The sequence below is a fragment of the Mandrillus leucophaeus genome, unplaced genomic scaffold, assembly GCF_000951045.1.
Source record: "Mandrillus leucophaeus isolate KB7577 unplaced genomic scaffold, Mleu.le_1.0 Scaffold104, whole genome shotgun sequence".
Taxonomy (NCBI): domain Eukaryota; kingdom Metazoa; phylum Chordata; class Mammalia; order Primates; family Cercopithecidae; genus Mandrillus; species Mandrillus leucophaeus.
Genome location: NW_012098543.1, coordinates 71,769 through 91,585, shown reverse-complemented (window position 1 = coordinate 91,585; position 19,817 = coordinate 71,769). Strand labels below are relative to the sequence as shown.

Here is a 19,817-nt window from a genome sequence, read left to right as displayed (position 1 = left end):
GTAAGCTTGGAGGTTCCAGCGACGTGTGCTTCTCAGGCCCTGACAGCCTTCAAGCGCCAGCAAGAGGAGAGCTTCCAGGAGCAGAGCGCCTTGGCAGCTGAGGCCCGGGAGACCCGTCGTCAGGAGCTCCTGGAGAAGATTACGGAGGGCCAGGCTGCCAAGAAGCAGAAACTAGAACAGGCTTCAGGGGCCAGCTCGAGCCATGAGGCCGGCTGGAGCCAGGCTGCCAAAGAGAACGAGACCAGTGATGGCCAGGCTTCGGGAGAGCAGGAGGAAGCCGGTGAGTATGGGAGGTGGAGTCCAGGAACCACGGGAAGGAGAGGAGAGATCTTTTGGAAATTTTAGCTGGGAATCCAGTGCCTGGGTCTCCCTGAGGGTGAGAAGACTTTGCCCCTTGGATTTACCAAACTCTTCTCTGTACTCCCCACCAGGTCCCTCCTCTTCCCAAGCAGAGCCCTCAAATGGGGTAGCCCCCTTGCCCAGATCTGCTCTCCTTGTCCAGCTGGCCACTGCCAGGCCTCGACCTGTCAAGGCCAGGCCCCTGGACTGGCGTGTCCAGTCTAAAGACTGGCCCCACGCCGGCCGCCCTGCCCATGAGCTGCGCTACAGCATTTACAGAGACCTGTGGGAGAGAGGCTTCTTCCTCAGTGCGGCTGGCAAGTTCGGAGGTGACTTCCTGGTCTATCCTGGTGAGTTTGGGTTGGGGCCTCTGGTTGCTGTGCCTTTCCATACAATCCCAATGTATTCTGCGTTTTTTTTTTCTTTTTTTTTTTTGTCTTAATGGAGATGGGGTCTCTGTTGTTGCTCAGGCTGGTCCCGTTTCCTGGGCTCAAGCAGTCCTCCCACCTCGGCCTCCCAAAGTGCTGGGATTACAGGCCCAGCTGCATTTCTTTTTTTTTTTTTTTTGTCTCACTTTCTCTTAGCCTCTGAAATTCATAGACGGACAGGAAACATTTTGGAGCTCCTGAACTCATTGGGAAAGCAGTTTAGCAACTTTTATTAAATGTTTACTGTGATCCAGAAGATTCGCTTAGAAGTAGTTAGACATCAGGCTGGGCGCCATGGCTCACGCCCGTAATCCCAGCACTTTGGGAGGCTAAGACAGGTGGATCACCTGAGGTCAGGAGTTTGAGACCAGCCTGGCCAACATGGTGAAACCCCGTCTCTACTAAAAATACTAAAACTAGCTGGGTGTGGTGGGTAGGCGCCTGTATTTCCAGCTACTCGGGAGGCTGAGGCAGGAGAATCACTTGAATCCAGGGGGCAGAGGTTGCAGTGAACTGAGATCGTGCCATTGCACTCCAGCCTGGGGAATAAGAGCGAGACTTCGTCTCAAAAAAAAAAAAAAAAAAAAAGGCTAGAGCGGAATAGTTGGGTCCAAGAGCATCTGTTTTAGAGTATCCATAGTGATTGCTGAAATGATCTCAAATCTCCTCCCAGTGGTCGTTCCTGTGGCATCCAGCCCTCTGCCATTGGTCACTGCTTCAGTGCTTCTCTCCCTCCCCCAGGTGACCCCCTCCGCTTCCATGCCCACTACATCGCTCAGTGCTGGGCCCCGGAGGACCCCATCCCACTCCAGGACCTGGTTGCTGCTGGGCGCCTTGGAACCAGCGTCAGAAAGACCCTGCTCCTCTGTTCTCCGCAGCCTGATGGTAAGGTGGTCTACACCTCCCTGCAATGGGCCAGCCTGCAGTGAACTCCAAGACCTAGGGGGACATGGCTGTGTCTGCAGCAAGAGCCTTTCTAGATGTTCCCCAGCTCTTCTCTGGGAGTCTAGAACATCCTCCTACCTTTCTCTGCGGTTAGTTTTTGATTCCAGGTTTTCAAACACTACATCCTTTTTATGTTCTTCCTTGTTTGAAAGCACTTATTGGCTGTGTTTTTGTAGTTACCTGTTTTCACACTGTGAGCTTCCTGAGAATGGGGCCTGGGTCTGATTCATCTGTTTTCTACAGGGTTTAAGTCTCAGGAGATCTCAATAAACTTGTTATATAAATGTTCATGATTTGAATGTTTATGACAAACCTGGAACCGGTGGATAGTCTCATCTGCATATACAGATGAGAAAAAGGCCTGGAGGAGGGGGAATGACTTGCCCAAAGTCACACAGTTAGTAAATAGCAGGCCTGGCCTTTCAAAATTGGTTTTCCTCACTCCTAAATCTGCACTCTTTCTACCGGACTAAACTTCCTTTTGAAAAGATTTCTACAAAATTTCCCAGATGCATACAAAGGTTATAAATAAAAATATAGGCTGGGCATGATGGCCCACACCTGTAATCCCACAGAACTTTTGGAGGCCAAGGCAGGAGGATCGCTTGAGTCTAGGAGTTTGAGACCAGCTCTGGCAACACTGTAATACCCATCTCTACAAAAAATAATTAAAAAAAAATTAGGGATCCCTTGAGCCTGGGAAGTTGAGGCTGCTGTGAGCTGTGATTGCACCACTGCACTCCAGCCTGGGAGACAGAGCAAGATCCTGTCTCAAAAATCTATATGTATATATATGTGTGTATATATGTAAATACACACATGTACGTGTGTGTATATATATGTGTGTGTGTATATATATATCGTGAAAGGAAATGAGTATTGTAATTTTAGGAGTTCAGAGCATGGGGAGAGTGTCAGGAAGGACTCTGGAAGGCATTCTGCTTTTTCATGGCCTGGGTAGTGGTTGAGAATTTTTTTGATACTATACATTTATATTTTAGACTTTTTTTTTGGATTTGTTATATTCTGCAATTTTTATAAAAGCTAAAACACATGTATATGTATAAAATATGCACTTACGAAATCATTTATCCATGTTTTTGCTTAAGAAAGTACTAGAACACTACCACTATTCCAATAATTACACCTTTATCTTATCAATATGCAGTTTTATTTTGTCACGTTTATTTTGTCAGTGTAATACATTCACATGGTGAGGCCGGGCGCAGGGGCTTACAATCCCAGCACTTTGGGAGGCCGAGGCAGGCAGATCACGAGGTCAGGAGTTCGACACCATCCTGGCCAACATGGTGAAACCCCGCCTCTACTAAAAATGCAAAAATTAGCCGGGCGTGGTGGCGGGTGCCTGTAATCCTAGCTACTTGGGAGGCTGAGGCAGGAGAATTGCTTGAACTTGGGAGGCAGAGGTTGCAGTGAGCCGAGATTGTGCCACTGCACTCCAGTCTGGGCGACAGAGCTAGACTCTGTCTCAAAAAAACAAAAACAAACAAAAAAGACATTCACATGGTAAAGTTCTGGGGCTGAAAGTCTCCACTGCTAGTTCTTCAATTTCTTCCCCCCATGTTTCATTATTTCTCTTTTTTGTGTGAATTGAGCAGCCTCTAGAACCAGAATAGGTTTAGAGAGACTCCCATCTCCCCTCTTTCTTGCCATTCCCAGTAAACAGACTCATAGAATCTCAATTTCCTTTAAGTTTAGATTAAAATATGATACTGGGCCAGGCGTGGTGGCTCACGCCTGTAATCCCAGCACTTTGGGAGGCTGTGGTAGGCAGATCACCTGAGGTCAGGAATTTGAGACCAGCCTGGCCAACATGGTAAAATCCCATCTCTACTAAAAATACAAAAAAAAATTAGCTGGGCGTGGTGATGCACACCTGTACTCCTAGCTACTCAGGAGCCTAAGGCAGGAGAATCACCTGAACCCAGGAGGCAGAGGTTGCAGTGAGCCAAGATCGTGCCACTGTACTCCAGCCTGGGCAACAAGAGCTAAACTCCATCTCAAAAAAAAAAAGACAAGACAGTAACCCCTGCCTGGCCAATACTCTCTTTGTGCCTGCTTCATAAGTGGCTTTGTATGTCTATTCTCCACCCTTCCTCCTCTCTACAACAAAGTACTTAGAAGTCTCATTACCCCTGTCAGGAGTCTTCGCTCTGAAATGTTCCTCATTTAAAACCCTTGTGGCTGGGTGTGGTGGCTCAGACCTGTAATCCTAGCAGTTTGGGAGGCCAAGGTGGGAAGATCAGTTGAGCTCAGGAGTTTGAGACCAGCCTGGGCTGAACATAGTGAGACCTCGTCTCGCCTCTATTTAAAAACAAAAAAACTTCTGTGACTGGTGTCCCCACATGTTGTCATTCAACAAATTCTATAGGTGCCATGTTCAAAGCACTGTGGATCCACAGTTTGGCCCCACCCTCCACCTTCACTACCAGCATCTTAGAAAAACCGAACCATGGCTCATTTGATCTTGATAGCTTCCTAACTCATGCCCTGCCTGCTATTCTTGCCCCTCTATTGTCTGTTTTCAACAGAGCAGCCAGAATCATCATATTAAAAGTTAAGTCAGACCATGTCACAGCTCTGTCTAAAACTCGCCTGGAGTTTTCCATCTCAGAGTGAAACCCAAAGGTCCAACTTTGCAGCTTCCTCATGAACTGACCATGTGCATCTTCTTCCTTGCTTATTATTATTATTATTTGTTTTTGAGACAGAGTCTTGCTCTGTTGCCCAGGCTGGAGTGCAGTAGCACAATCTCGGCCCACTGCAGCCTCTGCCTCCTGGGTTCAAGCGATTCTCCCACCTCAGCCTCCCAAATACCTGGGATTACAGGCGCCGGCCACGGTGTCAGGCTAATTTTTTGTGTTTTAGTAGAGACAGGGTTTCATCATAATTGCCCAGGCTCGAACTTCTGAGCTCAGGCAATCCACCCACCTCAACCTCCCAGAGTGCTAGGATTATAGGCATGAGCCACCGCCCCCCCGGCCAGCTTTGTTCCTCTTTACTGCTGAATATTCCATTTATGGACATAAGTGCATTTTGTTTATCCATTCACCAGGTGATTGGCATTTGTTTCTAGTTACAGAATAGTATACGCGTGTTCAAGATACAAAAATGCATAAAATTTGGCCGGGCATGGTGGCTCACCCCTGTAATCCCAGCACTTGGGGAGGCTGAGGCGAGTGGATCACTTGAGTCCAGGAGTTCAAGACCAGCCTGGGCAATATGGCAAAACCCCATCTCAAAACAAACAAAACAAAACCCCATAAAACTGAGCAAGGTAGTTTGTAAGATATGGAAGTACAATGCAGATGACAATAATGACGATGATAGCTAACACTAGGCGCTTTATTTACGCCAGACAGTTTCCTAAACACTGGATAGACTCCCACTTAATCCTCACAAATAAGCCTATGAGGTAGGCACTACCATCATTCCCCGTTTTACAGAGGAGGACGCTGAGGCATAGATTGATTGAGAAACTTGTCGAAGGCACTGCAACTAGCAAGTGGTGACATGGCGTTTGAATCCAGGCATCCGAATGGTGTGGATGCGGTGGAAGAGAAAGGGGTGGGTAGGACAGCTTCCTGAGGGGATACTGACTGCCGAGGCAGCAGTGTAGGGAAGAGAACTGAAGAACAGGAGCTGTGGAGACAGATCATCGCATCCGGTGTGGACAGATGGGTATGCAAGCGGACAATAACCAGACTATATATAAAAAGAGAACTCTAGGTCAGGCGCGGTGGTTCACACCTGTAATCCCAGCACTTTAGGAGGCTGAGGCGGGTGGATCACTTGAAGTCAGGCGTTTGAGACCGGGCGTTCGAAACCCCGTCTCTACTAAAAACATAAAAATTAGCCAGGCATGGTGGTGGGCGCCTGTAGTCCCAGCTACTCGGGGCACGAGAATCGATTGAACCCGGGAAGCAGAGCTTGCAGTGAGCCGAGATCGCGCCACTGCACTCCAGCCTGGGTGACAAGTGGGAAAGTCCGTCTCAAAAATAAATAAATTACTGATAATAGTACTAATACTCCTTAAGTGGGTATTGATAATAGTACCACAGGGGAGGGCAACTTCTCCGAGAGTGCTCCATAAGTATGTATTGAAGATTGAGTAAATACATTTAAAATTCTTAGAACAGTATGTGGCACATAGAAAGCGTTCCATAATGCCACATTATTGTCAGTGGCAGAAATAATCTTGGCTGGGCGCGGTGGCTCACGCCTGTAATCCCAGCACTTTGGGGGGCCAAGGCGGGAGGTTCTCTCGAGGCCAGGAGTTCAAGACCAGACTGGGCAACATGGCAAGACGCCGACTGTACCAAAAAGAAAAAAAAAGTTACCCGGGCTCGTGGCGTGTGCTTGTAATCACAGCTACTGGGGAGGAGGTGGGAGGATAGCTCAAGCCCGAGAGGTTGGTCGGGGCAGCAGTGAACCGAGATCACAACACTGCACTCCAGCTTGGGCTACAGAGCGAGACCCTGTCTCAGAAAGAAAGAGAAATACCACCGTCCAGGGACGGAGAAGGATGATTCTCCCCGCTTCTCAGGTTTCTACTCCTTGCCCGGAAGAAACCTAGTCCTCCCAGGTTAGCACGCCGCTCTAGCCCAGCCTCACGTCTCTACTGCTTCTCAGCCAGCCAACGCCTCTTCTGATTGGCTCAGACGTGCCTGGTGCGTGATGACGTCACGAGGCGCCGGCGTTACTATAAGAGCGTAGCCTGGTCGCTTGCGCGCCTCTTTGTCAGTGGCCGGGTCTTGCGCTTAGGTAAGGTATGGTGGTGTGCTTTTTCGCTAGGGTTTGGGTTGGATGGTCGCGCGGGCCTTCCAAGCTTCCATGAGTAAGCTAAAGGCATTAGGGATTGGAGTAGGGTGGTTGAACGGGAGTACAGCACGGTAGTGGGGGAGGATACTGGCGATGAGAGCTTTGGAGGTTATTCTCGCGAGATCCAATCCGGGCGCCGCGAGGTTTTGGCGTGGTTGTGGGACTGCGCAGGCGCCGCCCGGAGCTCTTAGGCTCACGCTTCCCTCCCGGGCAGGCGCAGACGGGTAAGCAGAGCCAACATGCCGGTGGCCCGGAGCTGGGTTTGTCGCAAAACTTACGTGACCCCGCGGAGGCCCTTTGAGAAATCTCGTCTCGACCAAGAGCTGAAGCTGATCGGTGAGTGGCCAAGGCTTCTGGGTAGTGGTTCGGCTTCCGGGAGGCGGGTAACACGTGGATGAAGGCGCCCTAAATTTGGTACTCTTCGTGGTTTAGGAAGGTTCTGTGTATCCAAAGCTGCCAGGGTAGTTTTTGTACCAGTACGTGGGACTACACTTGTCCACTCCCTTACACTTGTCCACTCTCTTCTCCCCACCAGGCGAGTATGGGCTCCGGAACAAACGTGAGGTCTGGAGGGTCAAATTTACCCTGGCCAAGATCCGCAAGGCCGCCCGGGAACTGCTGACGCTTGATGAGAAGGACCCACGGCGTCTGTTCGAAGGTACGTGTGGGAATCCACAGCAGAGCGATGGGGCGCAGGGCTTGTGAGGGGCATTCTCCGTTCTTCCGCCTCTGTTCCAGTGATGGGTTGTGTCATTGGACAAATGGAGCCAGCCTTTTAACTTAGTGTTTTAATGGCACTTGTGGAGCAGGAAAAGTGGAACTGGATGAAAGTCTTTGTCCTGTTTCTTAGGCGTGTGGCTTTTTTGCCCAGTTACTGGACCTTCAGTTTAGTAATGACCAGAGGTAAAGATAGGCCTGCACATTTGGGCACCTGTCTGTATCTTTACATGGTATCTCAAAACAGTCCTGCTTATGTGGTCTGTTTTGTTTGCTGGTGGTGAGAGTAGACTATGAAGTGGAATTTCTGGAATAAGTGATGGTGATAACAGGGTTTGCACATTTGCTTGCTTTGTGTTTTTAAACAATTTTTTTTATTTATTTTTTTGAGACAGAGTCTTGCTCTGTCGCCCAGGCTGGAGTGCAGTGGCTCAATTTCGGCTTACTGCAACCCCTGCCTCCTGGGTTCAAACAATTCTCCTATTTCAGCCTCCCAAGTAGCTGGTACTACAGACAGGCACACCACCACGCCCGGCTAATTTTACTTTTGATACGGAGTCTCGCTCAGTTGCCCAGGCTGGACTGCAGTTGGTGCAGTCTCCGCTCACTGCAAACTCTGCCTCCCTGGTTCAAGCGATTTTCCAGTCTCAGCCTCCCAGTTAGCTGGGATCACAGGCTAATGCACCACCACGCCCGGCTAATTTTGTATTAGTAGAGACGGGGTTTCACCATGTTGCCCAGGCTGGTGCTTGCTTTATTAAGCTGGTTAAGGACATGTAGATGGCATTGAGCAAAGGCCTGAACAGGAGATAATCTGTAAAATGTCTCAGGGAACAGCATTTCAGGTGATGACTTTAGAAGGGCATGCAGATCATATAGACTTAGGCTTACTTTACTAATTGTGGTGGAACAGACATTAACATGAAAGTTGGTCATCTTAACCATTTTGTTTTAAAATCTACTCTGAGATGTAGTGTTATTGGAGTGCTTTCTACAGCAGATTGGCATGACCAAGATTGGCATTAGTATATCCTGAGACGCTGCTTTTGCCTGAGTTTGGGTAGTCATGATTTGTGGTGAAAAGCAGTCTGCACCTGAGCCCTGACTGTGAGGCATGAGAGTGGTCATCCGTATTAGGCATTGAGAAGGTCCCGGCGCATGCTTAGTCACAGATTATCGCAGTTTGACCCGGGCTTGCAGATGTTAGAAGCTTTTTTTTTTAAAAAAAAAAAATAGGCACAGGATCTTGCATTGTTGCCCAGGATGGTTTCCAACTCCTGGCCTCAAGTGATCCTTCCGCCTCAGCCTTAAATAGTGCACCTGACCCTTTCATTCTTTTTGTCAATTTGTAGACCCCGTTGACAATCTCATGAAAGTGCTGGAGATCCCTCCCCCGTGGATACTGATACTGGTGGGTGGGAGTTTCTCCCAGAGTCCTGTGGGGAGTGGGCTACAGCTGGCTCTGGTTTTAGGGAGGACTTTCCGAATATAGAGCCTAATCGCAATGAAACTTAGTCATGTGAGAAAGCGGTGCAGGTGTCAGAGGGATATTTGTGGTTTTCCAAGGCAGAAGTGAAAATTCCCAGGGGGTAGACAGCTGTTCAGGTAAGTACACTTTCTAGTAAATGAAACCCTCTAGCCTAGCCAGGGACGGGAAGGAGGAGCTTGGATGTTTGCTCTTTGGTGTAATCCTGCCTTGATTCAGATCCAGCCTTTCCCACTAACGTGTGACTGGCGACATTCTGAGTCTCATCTGTTAAAAGACTGAACAGCCGCTAACATTTGGCTGGCAGTTAACCAACAGATAGAGGCCAGGCGCGGTGACTCATGCCTGTAATCCCAGCACTTTGGGAGACCAAGGTGGTCCGATCACTTGAGGTCAGGAGTTGGAGACTAGCCTGGCCAACATGGTGAAATTCCATCTCTACTAAAAATACAAAAATTAGTCGGGCCTGGTCTTGGTCCTGTAATCCCAGCTACTCGGGAGGCTGAGGCAGGAGAATTGATCGAACCTGGGAGACGGAATCCGCGGCACTGTGCTCCAGCTTGGGTGACAGCGAGACTCCATCTCAAAACAAAAAAATCAGGAATTCCACCCTCAGCACAACTGTGAATAAATGTAGAAATCATATCCATTTTTCAGATCAGAAATGAAGGCGTTGTAATACCTGCCTTGTATGACAAGGACCTGTTTCCCACTGAGGTCCTCCCTGGTTTGCATTTTTAAAGCATTTTAAATTCTCTTGGTGCATTGGCCCAGCGGAGCCCGTGTAACAGTACTCAGTAGCAGGACGTGATTTTGTTGAAGGTGTAAGGTTTATTGTGCTGTTGAAAACTATTGTCTTCATACTTAAAGGTTTTGCCTGTGGTTGACTCTTCTGTTCTTTTTCAGGAGATAGATGGGTTAATAAATGTGGGTCAGGCGCAGTGGCTCACACCTGTAATTCTAGCACTTTGGGAGGCAAAGGCAGGCGGATCACCTGAGGTCGGGAGTTCAAGACCAGCCTGAACAACGTGGAGAAACCCCCTAGTCTCTACTAAAAAAAATACAAAATTAGCCAGGCATGGTGGTGTGTGCCTGTAATCCTAGGCTGAGTCAGGAGAATCCCGGGAAGCGGAGTTTGCAGTGAGCCGAGACCACCATTGTACTCCAGCCCGGGCAACGAGGGAAACTCTTGTCTGAAAAATGATAGTAAATGTGAAACACTTTCTTTTTAAATCATGGCTTTATTTTGCCTAATGGTGATGATCTCACTTTGTCTCCCAGGCTGGAGCACAGTGGCATGGTCGTGGCTCACTGCAACCTGGACCGCCTGTGCTTAAGTGATCCTCCTCAGCTCTAGTAGCTGGGACTGCAATCCACCATGTACCACCATGCCTGGCTAATTTAGTTTTCCTTTTTTTTTGTTTTGGTACAAATGGGGTCTCACTATGTTGCCCAGGCTGATTTCAAACTTCTGGACTCAATCGATGCTCCTGCCTCAGCCTCCCAAAATACTGGGTTTATAGGGCAGGCATAAGGTACTGTGCCTGGCTGAAGTTTCTATTTTCTAATGTAAACACAAAAAGGCATGAAGTGTCCAAGGAGGTGAATGATCCCAAACTCGTTTTCATTGCCTTTTGGACATGTTTTTGTATTTTGATATTCAGGTGTTTAAAAATCCTCTGATGTTGAGCATTAAAAAAGAGAACAAAAATTGAAGCCATAGCATGACACAGGATGCTGGAAAGGTACACAGCTGGTGATTCTGTTTGGATTCTATCTCCTACTTGTAACTGCTCCCTATTGGGAAGACTTTGGGTCCTCACAAAGTCAGCTAGCTTTCTTTCAAACTTTGCTTGGAGGGTAACAACAGTGCCAGGAATATCAGAAGTGCCTGATGAATGTGGGTCTATTTATTAAAGCTTGCTTGAATTGTTTGCTATAACTAGTAAGAGGCACTTTTTATAAAAGTGCACATAATAAGGAAAAAAGTTTGAGTTGTTTACCCCAGTGTCAAGGGGCAGTTGATTTGCTGAACGCGTGTGGGATTATAGCAGTGAGTGGGATCCTACAGGAAGGCATTTGCCTTGAGGGAGGTGGGCCAGGGGAGTCCAGAGTATTAGCTAGAAGCCATGGCTTTGGACAGGGTAAGGAGCAAGTCGTCCTGAGCCTGGGGTGTAGTAGCTGACATCTGTTGGATATTTTATGCAGTGTGTTGTTAGGTTATATACATACTGTGTATATTTTTAGTGGAAAATTTCATACAGAATAGTAAAATGAATGACGTGTACTTAGCTGGAAAAATTCTAGTGTTAGAAATTTCTTTTCTCTCCCTAAAAGGTGTAGGTACTGATATTTATGGCATAGGGAATGTGATTTAATCTCACATCTGGTTAATCAGAAGAGCTTTCTGGACTCAGAATATGAACTCTAAACCACTGTGCTTTGTTAACGGTGGTAGTAGCTTAATAGTAGCTGCACTTGGTCTTTTGCAGACTGAGTCCTTGTAAGGAGATGATTTCCTTTACTGTTGCTAAGAATGTGGAGCGAGTGATGTTACACCCTTCAGATGAGGAGGCAGGTATATTTTGTCCTCCTGTCACCTGCAGGTTACTATGGATGATGGCCTGACACCCATAGGGTGGTTTTTTTTTTTTTTTTTTTTTTTTGTGTGTGTGTGCGTGTGTGTGTGAGAGAGAGAGACAGGATCTCACTCTGTTTCCCAGGCTGGAGTGCAGTGGTCCCATCTCAGGTCACTGCAACCTCCGCCTCCAGGGTTCAAGCAATTTTCTTTCCTCAGCCTCCTGAATAGCTGGGATTACAGGCAGTGTGCCAACAGCCTGGCTAATTTTTTGTATTTTTAGTGGAGACAGGGTTTCGGCATGTTGGCCAGGTTGGTCTCATAAACTCCTAACCTCAAGTGATCCATCTCAGACTCCCAAAGTGCTGGGATTACAGGCGTGAGCCACCACGCCCAGCCTATAGGATAGTTTTGACAGTGATATGGGTCACAGTGACTGGTGCTAATACTACCTGTGTCTCACCACCGTGACATGGAGCTACGAAGAGGTGGAGCCAGGATTTGAACCCAAGAAGCCAGAGGTCAGAAGGCTGAATCAGTGCTTCCTCCCACTGTTTCCAGGCAACGCCCTGCTGCGGCGACTGGTCCGCATTGGGGTGCTGGATGAGGGCAAGATGAAGCTGGATTACATCCTGGGCCTGAAGATCGAGGATTTCTTAGAGAGACGCCTGCAGACTCAGGTCTTCAAGCTGGGCTTGGCCAAGTCCATCCACCATGCTCGCGTGCTGATCCGCCAGCGCCATATCAGGTACCACCTCTGATGGGCGCCCGAACCTTCCTCCGCCTCCCGTCTGGTGGCTGCCCTCACTAAGCCTGCTGTCCTATCTCCTATGCAGCCCTCGGAAGTGATGGGTGTGAGCTCACCCAGAGGGTACAGATTCACCCTTGCACACAGCTCACCAGGGAGCTGGGGCAGCCTCATGCCCCAATAGCCCAGCGCAAGGGTCACTGCGGCTCTAGCCGTACACCTTGTGAAGGCCTCTGCCAGGCATGTGGGCAGCTGGACAGGTAACAGCTCTTGGTGTCCCCAGTGGAGGGAGAGAACCAGCCTCTCCTCGCTCGGGTGGTGGGTTCAGCTGTCTCCTGACTCGTTTATGAAGCTGATTCCAGACCCTAATCCATGACTGCTTTCTGGGTACTCAGTGTGCCCTTCCTGTAACGTGGCACCATTGACGGGGAGGAGCTGTACAGGAAGAGGGCAAGATGTTAGCATTTAGAATCTCCGCCCCAGCCCTTCACTAAGCCTGTGAGCCGCAGGCAGAGCGTCGTGTGTCAGCGTAGCCCCGGGTTGCTGTGCTGTTGTGGGCATTGCTGCCGCACGTGGTAATGCGGCTCAGTGTCAGGCGTGGGGTTCAGGATGCTTCAGACTCGGAACCTGGGCTCTTATTGGGCCACCTCATTTGCTTTGTGGTCTTAGGTGGGATACTTTTGAATTTCTCCTAGAAAATGTGGTTGAGAAACTCACCTGAAGCATTTTTGGGGGTTAAGGTGATACCCTCAAACCCTGGACTCACATGAGGCCCATAGGATCAGGAGCGCCCTTCCCACAGTGCCTTGGTGTCTGTGGCCATGGCAGCCTCATGGGGTGGGTGAAGAGGAGAGAGTGGTGCCTGAGCTGGGGTTAGCATCCGTTTCTCCTCCAGTCCACTTCACTTTGTCGCCTCTTCCAGGGTCCGCAAGCAGGTGGTGAATATCCCGTCCTTCATTGTCCGCCTGGATTCCCAGAAGCACATCGACTTCTCCCTGCGCTCTCCCTATGGGGGTGGCCGCCCGGGCCGCGTAAAGAGGAAGAACGCCAAGAAGGGCCAGGGTGGGGCCGGGGCTGGAGACGACGAGGAGGAGGATTAAGCCCACCTTTCCCTCCTGGGCTGCTGGATTGTCTAGTTTTCCTGCCAAATAAACAGGATCAGCGCTTTACAATTGGTGTGTGTGGGTGTCTCCTTGACTCTCCCCTGCTCTGAACATGCAGCCTTCCCTGGGAGGCTCAGGAGCGTGCCTACCAGACAGTGGTCCCCAGCCTCTCAGTACTACTCTTCCACAGTACTGAACACATGTTTACCAGAAGCTTCTGTCATCAGGGGAGAGACCAATGGTCTTTTGGGAAAAACAGTGAAAACCAGATGGAAATTCCAAGTAAGCCGGCGTTTGCATATAGGGGTGGGAGGGAGCCTGTTGATGCCAGGCAGGGGAGGCAGCAAGTGGAGGTGGGGGCCTGCCCTGTCTGTGGCCGTGGGACCCTGACCCCGCCCAGCAAGAGACAGGGGGAGCAGAGCTGGCCTGAGACTGGTTGCTGGGGACGGTGAACTGTTAGTGACTGTTTTTGTTGGGGAGCACTTCACCGAATTTGCCAGTTTCAAAGCTTGTTTGTGATGTGGTTGATGTTGGGCAAGTTTCCGGTTTTGTCTTCACACGTAGGGGAAGTGGGTTCGTGTAGGGGAAGGGGCGTTGAGGGAACTCTTCCTCCTATCCGCGTTTGGTGCTTCTGCGGACTCACGGTCAAGAGGTTGGCAGGCTTCCCTTTTCTCGGCCTTGTTGATCATCTGTGTTGGGAAGAGGTTTGGTTGCTGAGGAAGTGAGAAACTTGAACTTGTGCAACCCCTCAGGCTGCAGGCTGTAGCTGATTGGGTTCTTGTCTGGAGGCCTTCAGGGTTGGAGGTCAGTGCAGGGATGGCTCTGGAACACAGCTGAGTTGCTGTAAACCACGTGGAGAAGTCCACTGCCGCTTACTCGAGCTAGGTGGTGGCCCTTCCCTCGGTTGCTACTTGGGAAGTGATGGTGGTCTTGTTGGACGTCCATGGGGCCAGCTGCTGCACCGTCTGGGCTCACTGTGGTCTTGCTTGGAGCGTGGGGTCTGGGTCTTGTGTGGGCTAGTGGATGGCCAGGGCAGCGTAGTCACTGGGCTCCTCTGGGAGCTCCCCTGGGAGGAAGAGAGTGCAGTTGTCTGGTCTGAGGTGGTGGCCCACCTGGGCGTAGCTCCCCCAGAGCTCCAGATGCAGCCGCCTGGAGGGGGAGAGGAGTGGGAGGTGAGGTATGCGGTTCTGCTGGGGAGAAGCCTGCAGGCTGGGGAGGAAACGGGTCTCCATCCTCAGGGCTCTGCCTACAGAGGCAGCAAGTGGGCAACAGAGGGAGGAGACTCCATCTCGAAAATTTGTAGAGACGGGTCTCACCATGTTGCCCTGGCTGATCTCAAACTCTTGGCCTCAAGCAATCCACCCACCTCCCAAAGTGCTAGGATGACAGGTGTGAGCCACAGTGCCCGGCCTGCGTGGGTCTGTTTAATCTCCGGGCCTCGTGCTCCCCCTTTCTTGGTGATCTCCTTGGACCACTGCCCCCATCTCATTTTCTCCCTCCTCTACCCTCATCACCAGGGATGACCCTGAGCCCAGGGTCTGAGCAGAGAGCGGGACGGGGGCTGGGCAGGGGCCCCTCACCTGCAACCAGCATACTGGGTGGGGGTGATGGGGCCAACCTCTGGCAGGAGGCATCGTGTCCACCGCAGCATCCCGCAGCATCCCATCCGTGCCGGCCCCCATGGGGGTGGCTCACAGGGCCCAGGAGGAAGTCGGGGCGGGGGTTGGGAGCCCCTTGTCCTGGTTAATGCAGAGCTGTCAAAACCGGCCTGAGTGACACTGGGCGATCAGGCCATCTCCAGAGAGCACCAGCGATCCCGGCTGTGCTGAGAGGGAGGGCTGAGGGCTGCCTGGACGCCCCTGAGATAAGGCGACTGGTATTTAGGGGATGCACACTCTCTCTGGGGCCTGCAGGGAGACCTCTCACCGGTCTCAACTCCATGCCTCTGCCTTGGGCTTCTGGCCCATGAAGGTTGGGGTCGCCGACCACCCCGTGTCCGCCTAAGGCTTCCTTGGACACACAGCAGGGAGATGGGCAATGAGGGTGGAGGTTGTGACCCTGCCTGTCATGGTCCCCAGCAGTGCACTGAGCCACAGAGCATGGAGGGCACAGAGCATGGCGGGCACAGAGCATGGAGGGCACAGAGCCTGGAGGGCACAGAGCATGGCGGGCTGGGTATTAGGAGCCCTGGGCTCTGTGTTACAGGTCATGGGTTCTCATCAGTGGCCTTGCAGGAGGGGAACAGCCCCTCCCCCAGGGCCTTGCTCGGCTCCCCCTGAAGGATGGGGCTGTGGGGACAGTAAGCTCTGGGGGCCTTTTAGACCACCTTTGACTCCCCCAAGCTCTGCCTGCCTCCACCTCACCCAACTCAAATCCAGGGGTGACCCTTGTTCTAGCACATGAGGCCAGAGAGGGCAGGGCCTTAGGACACAGCCCAGTCACTGTTCTAACTCTAGAGGCAGGTCCCTTCGTGTCCTGAGCTCTGTAATGCATCTTTTCTTTCATCAGCCTCGCGATCAGGCGGTTTATCGAGTGGTTACCACATCCAGGCATGCCGCCAGGAGGAGAGGACTTGTGGGTGAAGCTGATAGGATTCCTGCTGGACTCATGGAGCTTGGGTTACTAAAGACACATTACCCATGGTTAGACAGGAGGTAATTTTGCTCCAGTTTCGACAAGTTGTAGGAAAGGAGGAAAACATGCCCATAGCAGGTGAGCAGCGTGCACCTGGTCACGGGAATGAGGGGTCCTTCTAGGGGATGGAGAGACCAAGGCGTGAACAGCGAGTGTGGTGCGTGGAGGGCGTCCTCCACCAGAAACAGTGTGGCCTGTTCTCAGACCTGAGAGTGAGGCAAAGAAAGCTGGGACCTTGTCATTCAGGGGTCTTGTGCACCATGAAGATTTATTGGATGTTATATGTTTAAGAAAATGGGAGATCTGGCTGGGCGCGGTGGTTCACACCTGTAATCCTAGCACTTTGGGAGGCGGAGGCAGGCGGATTATGAGGTCAGGAGTTCGAGACCAGCCTGGCCAACATAGTGAAACCCTGTCTCTACTAAAGATATAAAAAATTAACCAGGCCTGGTGGTAGACACCTGGAATCCCAGCTGCTTCGGAGGCTAAGGCAGGAGAATCACTGGAACCCGGGAGGCAGAGTTTGCAGTGAGCCGAGATTGTGCCACAGCGCTCTAGCCTGGGCGACAGAGTGAGACTCCATCTCAAAAAAAAAAAGAAAATGGGAAATCTTTAGAAAGCACAGTAGAAACAGACATCTGTTTATACAAGCCCAACACTGCACAGAATGCAATATGGAGGGTTTTACTGACGGTTAACCATAACCACACTGCATCGTGAGCCCCACCGCTAGGTGATGTGCTAATAAGGATTCTCAGTGGTTTGCGTGGACTCCCCATGACCTGTGACACAAATATGTTTGCAGTTGAGTGGAATGAGGCAGGAGGGCTTGTCTTTATCATAGAGCTCTGCAGAGGCGTCGGCTACATCCAGATTGGCTCAGGAAGCAGCCATCAGAAGACTCACAAGTGTTCAATAACGGAGGGTGTGTGTGTCTGGCAGGGGGTGGGTGACTGTGATGAGTTTGCTGTGGCAGAGCGGGAGCCATAGCCTGTGAAGCTGGAAAGCGTATCGGGTTTGGTCATCAACAGGCTTGAACATGAGGTACAGGAACGTGGATCTTATTTCTGGAAGATGGAGCCCCGTCGAAGGAATTTGAGCAGTGGAGGGTCAGAGCCAGGTGAGATTGTCAGAAGAGGCCTCGGAAGTGATGAGAGGGGTGGATGGGAGCCGGGAGTAGGGGGCCAGGAGGGGGCTGACGCAGTGCACAGACAGGGCGTCCTCGGTCTCCAGTTGAGCTTGGACTGTGGGGATGGACCAGGGGACACAGGTGGAGCCAGGTGAGGAGCGACGGGGGCAGAGTGGTTTGGATTTGTTCACTGTGTGTGAAGCAGAAGAGCGTGAGGAGCTTTTCCACTCTCTGCCTTGGTTGATAGGAGGAGCCGGTGGGGCTGCCACAGGACAGACGACCCGCATGGGAGGAGGAGGCTTGGGGAGGTGTTTCTAAGACCGTTTCGTTCACAGAGGGAAGCACAAGCTTCCTTCGAGCCTGGGTTTTGTTTCCCCGAACAGGTGTCTTCCCTGACTTTCTTTTTTTTTTTGAGACGGAGTCTTGCTCTGTCGCCCAGGCTGGAGTGCAGTGGTGTGATCTCGGCTCACTGCAAGCTCCGCCTCCCGGGTTCACGCCATTCTCCTGCCTCAGCCTCCTGAGTAGCTGGGACTACAGGCGCCGCCACCACGCCCGGCTAATTTTTTGTATTTTTACTAGAGACGGGGTTTCACCGTGTTATGCAGGACGGTCTCGATCTCCTGACCTCGTGATTCGCCCGCCTCAGCCTCCCAAAGTGCTGGGGTTACAGGCGTGAGCCACCGCGCCCGGCCAACTTTCCTGTTAGAGTAGCACTCTCACTTTTTTCTTTTCTTTTCTTTTTTTTCAAGACACGGTCTTGCTCTGTTTCCCATGCTGGAGTGCAGTGGCGTGATCTCAGCTCACTGGAACCTTCACCTCCTGGGTTCAGGTGATTGTCCTGCCTCAGCCTCCCAAGTAGCTGGATTACAGGTGTGTGCCACCACACCTGGCTAATTTTTGTATTTTTAGTAGAGACGGAGTTTCACCATGTTGGCCAGGCTGTTCTCGAACTCCTGACTTCAATTAATCCTCTTGCCTTGGCCTCCCACAGTGTTAGGATTACAGGCGTTAAGCCACCATGCTTGGCCTCTTTTTTCTTTTTCTTTTTGAGATAGAGTCTCGCTCTGTCACCCAGGCTGGAGTGCAGTGGTGCCATCTCAGCTCACTGCAGCCTCCACCTCCCAGGTTCCAGCAATTCTCCTGCCTCAGCCTCCCTGGTAGCTGGGATTACAGATGTGCGCCACCATGTCCGGCTAATTTTTGTATTTTTTAGTAGAGATGGAGTTTCACCATGTTGGCCAGGCTGGTCTTGAACTCCTGACCTCAGGTGATCCACCTGCCTCGGCCTCCCAAAGCGTTGGGATTATGGGCATGAGCCACCACACCTGGCCTCTTTTTTCTTTGCTGAAAAGAAAAGGTCTGCTGCCCAGGCTGGAGTGCAGTGGCTCTATCCTAGCTCACTGCAGCCTTGACATCCTGACTCAAGTGATCCTCCCGCCTCAGGCTCCTGAGTGGCTGGGACTACAGACATGCCCCACCATAGCCACTACTTATTTTTGTAGCAATGTCTATCAGCTGATGAGTAGAGAAACAAAGTGTGGTATATCCTTACAACAAAATCTTATTCAACCATACAAAGGAACGACATACTCACACATGCTACACAGGTGAACCTTGATAATATATTAGATGAAAGCAGTCAGGAAAAAAAGGTCACATATGACGTTATTTCATTTATAAAAAATATCCAGGCTGGGTGTGGTGGCTCACGCCTGTAATCTTGCACTTTGGGAGGCCGAGGCAGGTGGATTGCCTGAGCTTAGGAGTTCGAGACCAGCCTGGGCAACATGGTGAAATACCACCTCTACCAAACACAAAAAATTTGCCAGGCATGGTGGCATGTGCCTGTGGTCCCAGCTACTTGGGAGGCTCAGGAGTCAGGATCACTTGAGCCTGGGAGGCAGAGGTTACAGTGAGCAGAGATCACGCCACTGTACTCCAACCTGGGTGACAGAGTGAGACCCTGTCTCAAAAAAAAAAAAAAAAGTATTCAAAGAAAGCCAATCGATAGAGGCAGAAAGTAGGTTAATTGTTGCATGGGATTAGGTGGGAGTGATTGCTGAATGTAAACTGGGTTTCCTTCTCAGTATGATAAAAATGTTTTGGAATGAGATAGAGGTGATGCTTACAACATATTGTGAATTTACTAAATGCCACCAAATAGTGTTGTATCTCAATAAAAATATATTTGTTGGGTCGGGTGCGGTGGCTCATGCCTATAATCCCAGTGCTTTGGGAGGCGGGCGGATCACGAGGTCAGGAGTTCGAGACCAGCCTGGCCAGCATGGTGAAACCCTGTCTCTACTAAAAATACAAAAATTAGCCAAGTGTGGTGGCGTGTGCCTGTAATCCCAGCTACTTGGGAGGCTGAGGCAGGAGCACCACTTGAACCTGGGAGGTGGAGACTGCAGTGAGCCGAGATTGCACCATTGCACTCCTGCCTGGGCAACAAGAGAGAAACTCCATCTCAAGAAAAAAAAAAGAAAAGAAAAAAACCACACATACACTAGTAGATAAAATCAAATATTCTGTACCCTATAAATATGTACAATTATTACTTGTCAATTAAAAACTCTTAAGCTGGGCACAGTGGCTCATGCCTGTAATCCCAACACTTTGGGAGGTGGAGATGGGAGGCTCTTGAACCCAGAAGTTCGAGGCCAGTTTGGGCAACGTAGTGAGACCCCATCTCTACAAACAATTTTAAAATATATGTTTAAAAAACTCTAATACAGTAGTCCCCCTTTATCTGTAATTTTCTTTCTATGTTTTCAGTAACCTGGTGGCCAACCATGGTCCAAAAATATTACATAGAAAAGTTCAGGAATTGTAAGTTTTTAACAAATCAAAACTAAATATATATATATA

The 19,817-nt window shown here is 50.4% G+C and overlaps 2 protein-coding genes across 4 annotated transcripts in view; both read left to right on the top strand.

Moving 5' to 3' along the window:
* Nucleotides 1–2,000, top strand: part of TSEN34 (TSEN34 tRNA splicing endonuclease subunit) — a 3,728-nt gene extending 1,728 nt beyond the window's left edge. Inside the window, exons 3-5 of the mRNA XM_011980011.1 lie at nucleotides 13–280; nucleotides 432–689; nucleotides 1,509–2,000. Of these exons, the coding sequence (XP_011835401.1) occupies nucleotides 13–280; nucleotides 432–689; nucleotides 1,509–1,696 (714 nt within the window). The 3' untranslated portion in view covers nucleotides 1,697–2,000. The remainder of the gene's footprint in view (nucleotides 1–12; nucleotides 281–431; nucleotides 690–1,508) is intronic.
* Nucleotides 2,001–6,337: 4,337 nt separating this feature from the next.
* Nucleotides 6,338–13,255, top strand: RPS9 (ribosomal protein S9). 3 transcript variants are annotated; one of them, XM_011979457.1, is made up of 5 exons: nucleotides 6,338–6,497; nucleotides 6,769–6,890; nucleotides 7,090–7,212; nucleotides 11,897–12,083; nucleotides 13,006–13,255. In XM_011979457.1, exons 2-5 carry the CDS (start codon nucleotides 6,794–6,796, stop codon nucleotides 13,181–13,183), a joined length of 585 nt encoding a protein of 194 aa, XP_011834847.1. In that variant the 5' UTR covers nucleotides 6,338–6,497; nucleotides 6,769–6,793; the 3' UTR covers nucleotides 13,184–13,255. The 3 variants fall into 3 exon arrangements, with proteins under 3 accessions (XP_011834847.1, XP_011834862.1, XP_011834853.1); XM_011979472.1 differs by having other exon boundaries at nucleotides 6,456–6,502; XM_011979463.1 differs by having other exon boundaries at nucleotides 6,476–6,570.
* The last annotated feature ends 6,562 nt before the right edge of the window (nucleotides 13,256–19,817 follow it).

Bases quoted from the DNA above. Each gene is read 5' to 3' on its own strand.
- RPS9 (XM_011979457.1), top strand. From the start codon at position 6,794: ATGCCGGTGGCCCGGAGCTGGGTTTGTCGCAAAACTTACGTGACCCCG. The intron at 7,213-11,896 runs GTACGTGTGGGA...CACTGTTTCCAG, and splicing joins CCCACGGCGTCTGTTCGAAG to GCAACGCCCTGCTGCGGCGA. The intron at 12,084-13,005 runs GTACCACCTCTG...CGCCTCTTCCAG, and splicing joins ATCCGCCAGCGCCATATCAG to GGTCCGCAAGCAGGTGGTGA.